The sequence below is a fragment of the Anser anser genome (assembly GCF_964211835.1).
Source record: "Anser anser genome assembly, chromosome: 7".
Taxonomy (NCBI): domain Eukaryota; kingdom Metazoa; phylum Chordata; class Aves; order Anseriformes; family Anatidae; genus Anser; species Anser anser.
In genome coordinates this window covers 40,986,909-41,001,397 of record NC_139727.1, presented here as the reverse complement: position 1 = coordinate 41,001,397, position 14,489 = coordinate 40,986,909, and the positions used below count along the sequence as shown (strand labels likewise).

The 14,489-nt window shown below is 37.4% G+C and overlaps 1 protein-coding gene across 3 annotated transcripts in view; it reads right to left on the bottom strand.

The window, feature by feature from the left end:
• Positions 1-947: 947 nt before the first annotated feature.
• The window catches only part of PPP2R2D (protein phosphatase 2 regulatory subunit Bdelta), a 29,442-nt gene continuing 15,900 nt past the window's right edge, over positions 948-14,489 (bottom strand). For 2 of the 3 annotated variants that reach the window (XM_083843503.1, XM_083843504.1), the window contains 7 exons: positions 12,565-12,730; positions 10,794-10,906; positions 8,131-8,308; positions 6,883-7,047; positions 5,267-5,436; positions 5,091-5,182; positions 948-3,101 (listed from right to left, as the gene is read on the bottom strand). In XM_083843503.1, the coding sequence (XP_083699629.1) occupies positions 2,822-3,101; positions 5,091-5,182; positions 5,267-5,436; positions 6,883-7,047; positions 8,131-8,308; positions 10,794-10,906; positions 12,565-12,730 (1,164 nt within the window). In that variant the 3' untranslated portion in view covers positions 948-2,821. The remainder of the gene's footprint in view (positions 3,102-5,090; positions 5,183-5,266; positions 5,437-6,882; positions 7,048-8,130; positions 8,309-10,793; positions 10,907-12,564; positions 12,731-14,489) is intronic. The other variant, XM_083843505.1, reaches the window with a different exon arrangement.

Genomic DNA, 14,489 nt, shown 5'->3' with positions numbered 1-14,489 from the left:
CCTTAAGGCCTTCAAAGGTAAGGACAGGTAAAGCTATCCCCGCCTCTGTTAAGCAATAAGCTTTCCCTATTGAAAAAGAAATTAAATAAAAGTCTGTTCTTACCTTTTTTGCTTCCAAAGCTTCAAACCCCCGTACCTTGTTGCCGTCTGACTGCGAGGATGCAGGGCCAAGGACCCCCAGCAGCTCCCAGGACTCCTCCACAGGGGATCCAGGTGGGACATGCACCAAGCACAGCCTCAGGGCTCCAGCAACCGCCTGCTTTGGACTAAAGGAACTATGGGTGGTGCAAAATAAGGGGAAATAACCGCAGGAGAAAGCCTCCCCCCAGCAGGGCTGAGGCATTCACTGCCAGAACCACAGCGGTATCCCGGGTTGGAAGGGACCCAGGAAGGGGTCATGAAGTCCAGCTCCTGCCTCCACACGGGACCACCCTGTATCCACTGCAATAATCCTACTGCTTGTGTCAGGGGTAACCTACAAGACACTCTATTTCATGGAAATTAACTGTTCAGGGTACCTATATGTGCTAGCAATGCAATGCTGTTAAACTGATAAGTCAATGGTGATTTTAAGCAAATATCTGAAAGACAGTAATTTATCCAACTGAATAAGTTAGTTTTTAGGCAGAATTAAATGATAAAAATTTAACGAATCATTACGAGCTATTTAATTGAAATAGGTACAAGAAAATCATGTTTTATATAATAGATTTCATTACATCCTTTCTCTTTTTACTCATTTTCCACTTACATTTGCTGAAGCTGAAAGAATAGATAAAAATAGACAGCACTAAGATAATCACTGAACACGAACAGACGGCTTTGAGTTAGAGGTATGACCATTCAAAATGGAAATATAAGTTTTCAGGTTGCTTAGTTTGGCCAATTATCTCACAAAAGGAAGAAGTAGTTGTGGAATAAAAAGTTGTCAAAATACACAGAGCAAATCCAGGTAAACATTTAAAATTTATTAAACTTTTTGGTCAAAATAATTGAACAAGTATGTACAATCCCATTGTATTAGCTCTATTATGCATTTTAGGAACGAGGTCAAATCTAACACTTTAATGACCCAGAAGTTCCACATTTCAAGATTTGCAAATAGTGTCACAACCAATATACAGTATAAGGGTTTGTTGTTTGTTTTAAACTTTATTTGTAGAACCTCAAAGTTAGTTGTACTTACTAGCTTACTGTGAACAAGAGTGGCACTCTATGGACATTAATTGAGAGGGTAAGAACAGAGACATTTTACTGTTGCATATGCAGTTCTGATTCAGTAATCATAATACACCTTCATTTTAATAAAAACGGAGTGTAAACCACACTTCTGTATCTCCTTTCAGAAGCTCAAGAGATCTAATTTTTCAAAGAATTTCTAATTGGCAGGCACATTTTACAGAGTGTAATGTTTAGCTACCTGATGGAACTAAAATGTGCTGCAATAGCTTCAGGAACAATTTCTCATTCATGCTAGCCTAGGGTGAAGAGAAGGTTGATGCATTTTAGGCCCCTTTGGAAAAAAAAGTACCTAAGGCTTAAAAAAACCAAAAACAAACAAAAAAACCAAACAGTTAGCAAGAACAGGGTTATAACAAATGCAGTTAACACCAGCTTGTAGCCTCAGTGTTTTCTGACATCTGGGTGTTAAAGTCAGAATGTGTAAAAAGTATTAAGCTGTGTTGCTGCTTGGCATAATCAAGATACCTTTTTGCTTGAACAGCAATGTGAAATACAATACATTATGCCAAATATTTAAAATAAAGTGTATCTTCATGACAAGTACTAAAAAGGTTAAAAAACATAATGCACATAAGGTATGTCTCTAGCTAATGTTGAGAGGCATCAGATAAACTTTATTTATTTTTTATCTCCAAAGAAGAACATTTGTTACACATTTTGTTTTCCCTTCTGTGCAAGGTGGTCACTTTCTATTAAGGCTGTGGACATCTTTATACCAACCTTTTCATTCTCCTACTTGGTATACAAATGGCATCTTACAAGAAAAAAATTGCGCAACTTAAAATTAAATGACACTTTCAAGGAAACTCTAAATTTAGAATTTGAATTACTACACAAAAAAGTTTGTATTAGTCTGCCAAAATTTAATAGTTTGGGACAAACACTGTCAAATCTGCCCATTAGGGTTATTTTGCACAATCCCAGTACATGCAATAAAAAAATAAAAAAACTGAATACATACCATCAGATTTAAAAACACTTTTTATAGTTTGTTATTTTATTAAGTGGTTTACACCAGAAGGTGTGGTTATAGATACAGTTGGTGAGTAAATATTCATGGAAACCTGTCTATGAACCCAACTCAAGACCTACCTAAGTGCTCAAAGGTAAAAACACCTAAGCCTAGATACAGGCCAGAGGAGGAATGTTTACAGGCATTAAGCACAATATATGTTTTGAAAGGCCCAAATATTACAGCAGAGAAAGAGCGCAAGAGATAGAAATTACATTTTTATGACAATTTTTCTTCTTGGGTGTTAAATTTTTGGTCTATAAACTGGAAAGGAAGGCTCAGACTTAAATAAATACATTTGTTTTGAGTATTGGCCTGATTGAGCACTGTCCATCAATTCTGCTTCTAGAGGGTTTTTCTCAGAAAATTGCAACTGACACTCCATACCCCCACTGAAGGCAGAACTACACCATGAACTCAAAAAACAGGCCAGATTCTCTCCTTTATCTAAAGGGAAGTAAGTGCATCAATGTTCTTCACTGGTAGGACGACAAGGCCTTCTCTTTTACAGATAACAACTGAGCTTAACTATGCAAGAAGACAACTCTGTCCTCAAGTAAGTCATCTTTAGTTAATTTTGTCCTGGAATATATACAAATTATTGGTGGCAGCTACAGCAATGATGTTCTCCATGGGATGCCATGCTGTATGAAGAATCTTCTTGTTGAAGTCCAGACTGTCAACACTTATTTCATCTTTCTTTCTTTTACCACCTGTACACACTTTACGCGGTTTCAAGATGGCACGAGGTTTGCTACTTTCCCTGGACGCTTCTAGAGTGATATCCCGCCGTGTGTTTCGGTCAAACATTCTAAAGAAGTTGTTGTAAGATCCAGTCATGATAGCACTGTTGGAAAACAGAAAAAAGGAAATCTCACTAGGCTTCCAGCAGTGGTATTCAATCCCTTTCTTCCATCTCTTACCCGCAAGGTGACTGTCAAATCAAATTCATGACCACCAGTATTTGGCACTACACTCTCTTCCTCTCTGATGTATGTTTGCTCAGCTCTGCTGGGTATTTAGTACTGCTTCCACTCCGTGAACTTCTCTTCCACGTATTCTCCCGGCCCGTGCCTCCTGGGACCAGCTCCCAGCAGAGTCTTGGGCTTTGTTCATCTTAATGTGAGCAAAGTGGGCCTTCCTAGTCCTACTCCATCCCTTTATCCCATTGCTCCAAAAGTTATAGTGGAATCAAAGCAATTGTAAACTACTTAATTTCAACAGACTATGACGAACAGAAGTGCTTTCCTTTGCAAATGCTGACCATGAACATACCAACGGATTAATTACAAAAAATTGTTCTGTAGCAGCAAAAGAAACCCTTTACTCGAGTATCTGATATAGCCCATCAGGAACAATTCAGAGTTCCCATACAGTACTAAATTTGCATTTGAACAAGGCAGGAAAAAAAACTGCATCTGAAAATACTTTCATGTACCTTGCTTCCAATGAACAGTTTTTTTGTTGTCTTCATGGCATTAGAAATTAAAGACTAGGAGCAGAATGAGATACTATTAACACAACATACATCACTCAGATTGTACGAGGGAATGCAGAGCCAAAGGAATTTTTCAAAGGGAGGTGAGCAACACAACTTATGTTCTTATGTCATAATCAGATTATGTTTTGACTTTTTTTTTAAAAGATTAACTGGAGTTACTTGAAAAATGTAGAAATAAGTGTCAGTTTCTTTGCATTTTAATTTAGTGAAAAACATATGAAATGAATAAAAGAAGCTGTATATTAGATAATGGAAATATTGCTAAGAAGTATTTTTCGTACACTGATTGGTACAGCACGATTTTTTTCCCCACAGTAACTCACAGCCACTTACAACCTGGTATTGACAGTAACCCATTTTCTCTAATACTGTTTCTGTAGAAAATTGATTGTTAAGCAGCATATAGCATTACATGCAATCTCAAATATCACTCCAATAGCAATGCAGGTAGATTTTACTTCCTTCACTGACTCCTGTACACAGTTTGCCAGATTTGACTTCCTTGATCATTGTCCACTTCCAAATTAAGTGGCGGATCTTTGGTTCTCCATTATTAGGCCAAAGCTTGTTTCACAGGATGATCCTGTTACTATCAAATCAAAACTGATACCTATTCGTTTAACGGCTTGAAAGCATTTGGTGGTGGACAAGTCACGAATTTAGGTATTTCAGAAATATTAATAAAAATCCTACAAAAAAAAAAAGGAAGAACCGCATAGGCAAGCCAACAAAAAGCATCCAGACAGAAGATCCAGACCTGCCACGATCTTACCCATGGGTTCTGAAAACATTTTAATACATAGCTAGTGACAAGAAACATGCACAAATTGTGCCAGTATAGTGGCCTTGCTATTTGATTATAATGCTTCTGCAACTTGCAGGTGAGACAAGTATTTCCGTGATTTGCAACAAATACAAATCATTATCTAACTGTTTTAGTCTATAGAAAACAGAAAGAAGATTTAATTTGGAAAATACTGAGTGCGTGCTCTTGTATACTATTTGAAAACAAAACTGAGTAACATTTTCAAGGCTTGAAATGGCCAGTCTTGACTACATAAAGCTTCAACAAGAATTTGTGTTAGAAACATACTGACAAAGCCTTATTCTACTCCTTCAACTGGAGGACAGAAGATTGAAGAATGGTTTTGTGTTTATCCCCCCTAAAATATTTCAAACATAAAAACCAAAAACAAACAAAAACCACCCCCCCCCCCCAAGAGCTGATTTGAATTTAGCTAATTACTTCCTTAAAGTTAAATATCACTTACGAGTTTTGGGACAAAATTAAATTCCTAAAGCTGGGAGACAAACAAACAAAGCAAAACAACTTACCTATCAGAACCGTTCCAGCAGCATTCAAATTTGTCAAAAATGCAGTCATTTTCGTACAGGGAACAAAGCTTGCTTCGAAGATATTCATGAACCTTTTTGAAACATTTAAATTGATATTAGAGAGATTTAAAGAAAAAGAAGACAAGAGGGTATTTAAGAGAACTTGAACTTCATACTTGATATGTCTCTACAGGCCTGTTTTCCATATTGAGATCCCAGACTTTAACAGAAAGGTAGTCTCTTGTCATCATGTATCGACCACTGTGACTGAATTTTACATCAGATATCGATGAGATTATTTCTGAAAAAAATGATCTGCTGCTAGGATCTTCAGGCTCTTCAAAAACTGTAGATAGAAGACAATTACCAATGAAACCAACATCAAATTCTACAGCTTCCAACATTCACCAGTACTTTGACAATTTTAAGTTAAGATACTAGTTTCTTTAAAAAAAAAGAGGTTGCTGTTAAGTTATTAAAAATAGTCTCTTTTTAAACAATGTTACATTCTAGCAATTTTACGACTATCTCCAGCATTCTCAACTGGAGCACAGCATCAGCAAAGAATTCACAGGTCTTAAGGGATGAATCAGAGAAAAAAGTTAAAAAAACAGTACATGTGCCGTAAAAACGTTACAACTGATCTACAAATTAAGTTGGACAATAGCAGGTGAAAATGTCAGCATCCAGAACAAGATCTTAATGCATGACCCACATATTTTGAGACTACTGTACAGCATACTTTTATTTAGATCTGAACAGAAGTTGTACAATGCAACCTCTTGAAAGGAAATATTAGTATCTACACTTGAAATGAAAGGTATGGTTTTACAAAGCAGAATGAAATATTGCTTAAATTGAAAATCAATCTCTGAAGTCAGTATTTCATGACACAAGCTATCCAGAATTACTTTTATCATTTTTGAATAGACCCTTTTAACAGGATGTTTTTCAGTAATGAACAGTTAAAAAAAATAAAATGCTAGTATGTAATTTGATCCAACGCTAAGTCACACAGCTGAAACGGCTTAGCACTCCACATTTCACACTGCAGAAGTACTTCCCTTCACCAAGAAGAAATCCTGATCTTCTCTATAGAAATCTTACCTGCAAATATCAGTGTGGTAGGGTAACCCACAGGAATAGTAATACCAATAAACCATAACCGTTACATTAGCAAAAAAAGAAACAATAGGCTGTGTGCAAAGCACTGACAGTGTTCCCTTTGATTTCAATAGAAAAGCTTTCCTCACCTACATACGTTTACATAGCTGAGCAGACCAAAAAGCATTCATCTTTCATCCCTGGAAACTAACTGCAAACTCAATGCGTATTTTTAAGACTATATTCTACCTTATGAGCTGCAAATGGTAACAAACTAAATGGATCAGCAGCAGCAGCAGCCCAGTTGCTAATGCACAAAGGTGAATAAACTGCCCTGAACTGGGATTTGATAAGCAGATACCTTTGAGAAGCACCAAGACTGAGTCTGGACAGAAGACAGGTCTCACTGGTGCCAAAAGCACTTGTTCCCATCAGTTTATGATGCATAAATGGGTAAACAGGAGCAGAGTCAGATCGTCAATTGTCTCATGCTACACTTCTGCTTGTTGATGGCCTAGAACAAGACAATTAAAATGTTCCATTCTACAAAACTACCACTCCTTACCTTGTATGCTCTTTACCAATAAGCAGAACTTGGTATATTTATTTATAAGCAAACACCTATACATTCTATCTTACATGAGAACAAAGCAAGAAACCCATAAACCACAGGTGCATCCTGACTTACACTTTGAATGCCTGTCACAGAGGGCTGAAGAACGCATGTCACAGAGGCGAATAGTTCCTTTGCTACTACTGTAGACAAACACGTTACAGTGATGAGGGTGGAACTCTGCAGCAGTGATCACTTCTGTCAGCTCCTCCATGTTAGCAGGCTTAATATCTACAATATCTGGGAAGGTTTTGGTAAAGGTATGTAACACCTCACATTTGAATCATTGCTTTCAAGTAGCTATCTAAAAAAGTGTAGAAAATACAGTGTAGGAAACCAGGCAAGGTTTTAATTTCCACCATCAGCAATCTACACAAAGTAAAGCGACCGCAGAAGATTAAAAAAGAACCATAACACCAGAACTCATTGTTACAAATCTACTTCTGGAGATGCTGGAGGTAACTGAAGAAGAGTTGAAAGATGATATGAAGAATTTGCTCCAAAACAAAAGCCCCATCTATCCACAAAATCACAAAAAGAGGCAAGAATTAATTTGTATTTTTGCTATAAGCTCTTATTTGCATAAGAAAAACTTTAAAAAGAAAAAAAAGGGTGTAAAAGATTGTTCTTATGAAGAAACTAGCCTCCAATCCCTCAAATCAGCACCCAGTAAAGATTAAACTCAGAGATTAATTAAGCTCCCAGATAGAGCTTTCAGATTCCTCCCAAACTTCCTTTTTAACACTTCTTATCAAACGCTGAATATACTTTACTTGCTTATCTAAAGCTTTAGATAACTTCGATAAGATCGTTTTAATATGTATTTCTGCAACTTTTGTTTTACTGCAGATTTGCCTGAGGAGGACACACTATTACAGTTCTGGATAGACAAGCTTGCAAAAAGATTTGAAATTGTATTCTACAGTTGACAATACCATTTGATATGGAAAAAAATAAAATTTGTCTTCTGCAAGAGAAATGTTATTTTAGACAGTTAAGAGACCTTAAACTTTGGAAAGATCTCCAGTGACACAGGATCTACTTTTCAAATCTTTCAACTCGTACTTAAAGTACAAACTCCACAAACAAAACAAGCTATCTACAACATTTCTACTGGCACTTTTTCACTGGTAGAATGCTTGCACTCAGAATGAGCGAGAGCATCCTAATACGCCTGCTTTCCCTGCATTAAGTCTCTAGTTTTTTAAATCCTGCATTTTTATCTATAGATTTGAACACCAATTCACAAAATTAAAGTGATTCTGTTAAACATACATAACTTACACGTACCCTAGTGCTCACAGAGGACCAAAAAAAGGATACTAAAACTTCTATCTGTGATTTCTAAATGCCATAGGTTAATTCTTAGGTCATCTGCAGAAAGGTATGTTTCATGATCACTATTTACTGAAATAGAGTTTATGTGATAAGTATGTGCATTTGCAAATATCCTTCTGGGACTTGCTTCTACCATTAGGTCCATGGGTTTCAATATTGGCACCTGAAACATGAAAGAGAACGGTCAAGTTGGGCATAAAGCTGATTTCTGATTAAGAAGACATTAATTTCACCCCACCTATTTCTGTTTTGACTTACTGACACCCTCCCACCAGTTTTCCAACAGGAATATAAATTTATCCTCCCCCCCCCCAAAGTTAAAGAGCACAGCTGCAACCCAGGAGCTAAGAGATACACAATAGCACACTGTCTAATGGTAAACACTAATAGAAAAACTTGGATTTTCTGTTTTCTAGAAACAGATTAAGTTCTAAACACCTTCTAAATCCTCAGAGCAAGAGATGCAGTAAACCAGGCCACGAATGGTGACTTGACGGACTACTCGCACAAAACCTGGGTCACTGCCTTCTTTGGAAGTTACCTGTCAAATAAGGAAGCTTCGTACCTCACCCATCAGGAAAACAGTACATGTTTATAATGGTATTTGAAGATGATGTTAATTGGAAACAAGTGTTTAAAAATGACCTCCATATCTTAGAGGGTGCTGGTGAAATTGTTATGAAGTTTGCAAAGGCCCTCCCCTCTTTGTTCCCTGAACAGTGAGTACGATTTCAGGAACATGTGAACACTATTTTCACAGCTAGCTGATACAAAGGATGACGTGGCTTATCCCAGCCAAGTGTATTAAGCTTTCTTCTTGCTCCTTCCCCAGCCTTGTCACTGACCAGCAAGTCAACAGTTTAATGCTGTCCATGGACGTTCCCATGCTGTGCTGGTGAACTGTGTGTACTAGAACACTATCTTACATCATCTAACCACGAAAAGAGTTACGACACTGTTCAGGGTAATTTGTCTTCCTGAACAAGAAACAAATTAATCTAAGAGCTCTGTAATTGTTTTCACCGTGTTTGTACCTTACAGTCTGTTTAGATCATAAAAGGTAATTATTAAAATTAATCTACTACTGCTTATTAGGCAATATTCCTATCTGACCATGAGTGTTCCTAGCTCCAACAACTATCAATTGTGAAATTGAAGATGCATTAATGGGAGTCATCAGGAATGGTACTTGGAAGTGACGAGGCCTCCACACACAGGAGGCTCTGAAGCACTCCTCCTAAAGTCTACTTTGTTACAAACAAATGGGGTTCTACTTCTGTAAGGAAGTATGGAAACAATACCTGTAATAGGCCAAGTTACGTACACTCTAGATCTCTAAAACTTGATATTTTTAACATATGAGGGTAACTGTCGGTAAGTTTTTCCTCCCCCTTCTGCCAATCTTTTCTCACGCTTAGTTCATTCCATCACCTTTTCTTGTACGATGTGCCTGGCAGGGTTTGCAGCCCAGCCCAACCTTCCTTTCCCAGAAGGGCAGCAAAATTAGAAGACTAACTTTTAAAAAAGTGGTTCTTGCTTTTTATTGCCCCCCTTCCTGCCTCTCTCAATTCAGCTTGATGATTCCTAAAAACATTTCAGTGTTTGAAGCAGATGCCAACGTGCTCACTGAGCGGTACAGCCAGTATCAGCCAGTGTCCAGCAGAACTGTTCTGGCCGGGTTCTGGACTTTCCATGCTCCCCGATGGGTTGTCTACTCCTACATAATGGCAAGGTTGGAGAAGCCCAAATTTTATCCCTACCTACTTCCAGCCACTGGGCTGAGGCATCGTATGATTTGTTTCCTTGGTTTTAGGTATTTTATTTGGAGTACTCAGTCAGATCTTGGCTCCTACACGCTAAGTAGGAAGCTACCTCCCAGCAGTGGGTAACCTTTCCCAGCACGACAAGGCATCATGCTGATGTATATCTAAAGCTTCGATACTCAATTTAAGCAAAGCAAGAGAAGAAAAAACAATCCAAACATCATCAGCAACAACATCAACGAAACAAAACCACAAAACCACAACAGCATAGTTCCTGCAAGTGTCAGGAGTGACAACAGCTTTAGAAGTAGTGAGAGCCTTGGTTCAATTCCTATTTATAGATACAGCAACAAAAATAAAATCCATCAAAAATCCCCTACCCCCAAATGACTGCTTTGGTTTTGAGCTCATGCTTTAAGAAGTTCCAAGTCTGGAGCACTAACCCTACCGCAACATCACTATGAAAATGGACAAATAGCAAGGCTCCAGAAGTATATATACATTAGGTTTCTCAAATGCCCAGGAGCTGGCCTCTAACGAAAACACCTTCTCTAAGACAGTACTTAATTTTGATTTTTAAAAGTTTAAATTTCCTATCCATTTGAAAAATAAGATGTTCCAAGAAAAAAAAAAACAAAAAACACTGAGAAGTTAATATCTTAGTTTTGAAATTTGTCTCAAGTTTTCCAAAGGATCCTTATTTTATGATTTTAGAAATACATGAGCTTATCTATAAAATCAAGTGCCTTTTTAAAAAAATTAAAAGGTTATCAATTACCCCGACCAAAGCACCATTTCTAATCTACACATTTCAGTTGACAACTCTGAACAAAGGTAAAGAAGTACATGCAAAAAGATATTTAAAGTCAAAGAGCAGAAACGTACCCGTAGTGCTGTGATTCTGAAAGGATCCCTAAGTCTTCCATCTTCATCTTTTAAATTATAACCTTCGGCTCTTTTATCCCTTTCACTTATTTTCCATAATTTAATAGTTTTATCTAAAACCAACAAAAATTCACATCCTTCAGAATGAATTAAATTCAAAATAAATTCCCTAACTAATGGAGTGAGCGGAGTGTGTTATTCATCTATCTAGGTTTCTACTGCTTGCAACAGAAAGGATCCCACTGGCGTCCTTTAAACAACTACATAATATGAAATACAACCTTCCCTACATAGACATGAAGAACTTTGCCTTCAGCAATATAGTTTAGCAGAATTAGTACATTAAAAATAAACAGAAAATATGCACTTAGAGGGTGCGGATGGGAAATGTATGGAAATACCATTTAAGGGAAAAAGAAAAATAAGTAGATTTCATTTTTAACTTTAATATAACATTCAGTTTGAATAAAATACAAATTTCTGCCTGAATGGTAGAGCACAATGCCTACCATTCACCAAAATGACCCTTTGCAAGGGAAGTTTCACATGCTGATCACCAAAATTCAGCAGTGAGCCCTCTATTACTACCTAACCTATTTTAAATAGACAAATGCTAGGGAGAGAAAAAAACAACAAAAAAAGAATAGCTTGAATTAAAGTAACTCCCTTAAGGAGAGAGAAGAGTCAGGCAGAGGCAGTAACTGAGAAGGAGGTTTGCCGCACTGCTTTAGGATTCCACATCCAAAGGCACGTACTTCCCGGGTCCTACCAGGGGCAGTTTGTCCAAATGCAGAAAGGAAGTACACACCGAGAGTGAGATCCTCCGCTAACTGGAAACAAACCTCTTCTCCCCAGACTACTACACACATTTAATGCATTTAAGATGACACACTTTAGAGACCGCCTTGAGTTTAGCTGGACTTGGATCAAAATAGATGAATTTAATTTCACAGTCCAGCAGACAGAAGTCATTCCTGCTTTTGAAGTTCTGTGTAACAGAACATACGTTAGCACTTACAAAAGATCGTCTAGGAACAAGGTAAAAGGTGAACCAAACTGTTATGAACAAGTGCAACCCTCTGTCAAAGGCAAGTTTTTTTCATGCACAGTTCTGCATTTACAGTTACAACTTGCTCCATGATGCATCCAAATGAAACAGTGCTAATAGTCACAGCACCGACTGCTTCAGTAATACGTGTAACCACTAATACAATAAGGGAAGAAATTAAAGAAAATAATGTGAATGAAAAAATGGTACAAACGTGCTCCTAGAGTGACCGTTGTCTTTTAATCCATAAGCTCTTCAAAGCACACAAGATGTTTTAGAATCAGAAGAGCATTGTAACTACAGAGTGTCAATTTCAAATGCTTCTATTCTAAATTCATCTGGGATCACAAAAAATTCGATTTCAAAATTAGGATGATCAAGTTCATTTTAGACTTGTGCTACAGTTCAGCATACTGGCAACACATTTACACTGAATGCATACTGAAAAGCAGAGCACCAGGGCATGTAAATTGACAACGTGGCCAGCACACCCAGAGCATAGCTCTGTAACCATGCCTGTGCTGTTGCTACTTCATTACTTCCAAGCTCCGAAGTCAGTAATTTACAAGGTATTACAATCAAAACAGACACTGCGTGTAATTAAGGAAGAAACTAAAACAACCCCAAAACACTGCAGAAAAACCCCACAAGTGGATCATCGATGAGATAATATTCAAATGACATATAGGAAGGTTTTTTTTTGCAAAAATAAAGTGTTCTTACCATTTGTAGACAGCAGGAAATGAGCAGCATTCTGTTGTGGTAACCACCTAATTTTATTTATTTTTTCCTCAATTTCTAGACTTTTCAAGTAGTCAAACTCAGGTTCATGACTCTGAAAGGTACTGTAAACATTATATTCTCCCCTAGAAAGAGGACGGCTTTTATTCTGCAAGGAAACATAATATTTCTTGAAGCTGATGTTACTCGGTTCATTAGGAACTGTACATACAAAGTAATGACTAGAAATTGTCAATTAGAAAGTAAACTTTTTACAACAGGTCTTGCTCAATTTGACATTTTTACTAGAGTTCAGCATCAATATAATATGCACAGACTTCCTGTTTAAAAGTAACTTTCTATACAAATATTTGTCTCCTTGTATCAAAGCACTTCAAAGAGGTGTGCTGTCTGCAGAAGAGTTCCTGGGTTCATTTGGAAGAGCTCTGGGTCACACTGCTGCTCCCCAGTACTTTCAACAGAACTGGGGCAGAGAAATCAGCTATGTCCTAAATCCTAAACCACCAACTCCGTGGGATCGGTTTCTACACTTCACTTATCTCCTTTCCAAAACTCACTCCACTGCTCATCACAACATGACATTATACAGGGTTTCCAGACTAGCAAATAAATGTTAAAGGACAGAGGACATGGTACAATTAAATATGTTTGTACAAAACAGTGACGGCGCACAGTCACTGCTAAATGAGCATTAGATGTAGCTCCTTCCCTACTCATTTTAAAACATGCTATATCCAGAAATGCTATCAAGGCTCATCATTAAGCTTTGACAACCTTTTTCATTATGAAAATCTGAAGGCTGGAATTACCTTTTTTTCATCTCAGGCTTTCTATGGAGTTTATTGTAACACACCAAAGACTATTACAAGTACACTAAAAATCTTCTTTCCCCCCTCACAGAACTGGAACTTTGCATTATTTTCATTTGGCATTTGTGGCACCAAGGAACAGAGATCAAAGTTGCAGGTACCTGTGGACCTGCAGTATTAGATTTGAAGAAAATGTTATTGGGCTCTTCAAATAATTTAATATTAGATAGTGACTCATGTTTGGAGACCAGCTCCACTCGCAGAGCTGCAGTGCCCAGAACGCCTGAAAAAACAAACTCCCCAAAGCACAATCGGAAATCACACTTTAGAAGAAGCAAGTCACTTACTTCCAAAGGCAGGCAAGAAAATCAGTTGCCCAGGAAAAGCCTATCTTGCACATCGATTGACAGTGCGTTACTGGGGAAAAAATAGTAGTGACTCACATAATTAAAGCCTGCTATGCCAACGCGAGGCTCCACAGGCAACCTTTGTTCTGACACTTACTTGCATTTCCATGCTTGACTTTGCAACTCTGATAAGGTTTTACAGAGTTTTTTTTTTTTTTTTTTTAAACTGCAATCTCTCAAGTATGGAATTTTAGTTAAGTCTGAGACTTTACATTACTTTGCTCCCTGTCATTTAACTTTTAATCATTTTAGATAGGATCCTCTCAACTACACTATTCTGTTTGGTTAGGTAAGTAATGGAGATAACTACCTATGTTTTGTGCAAGTTGTCTTGGCAGTGGTCTCACTCTTTACTTGTTTATTTGGTTGGAACAAACAGCTGCTTGGAACTGAAATAATGCCCTGTGAGTTCAGGGCACAGAGCCCAACATTTCAGCCTGCCTTCCAAAAACAAAGTGTATGTAAAATTTTATAACTATCCGAAGTTATAGTAAAAAAATTACACTGTTTAAAATAAGTTTAAGATTTTATCATGTTTCTAGTCATTTTATCTAGTTTCTTTCATGTTCTTATTATTTTAGATTTCTCTTCCTCCTCTTCAGAAATTCCACGGTTTTGTAGATGACAAGAGAAAGGACTCTAATGCCCACCTCTTCCCTATGGCCCACATGTGCTCCCAGAAGACATTTGA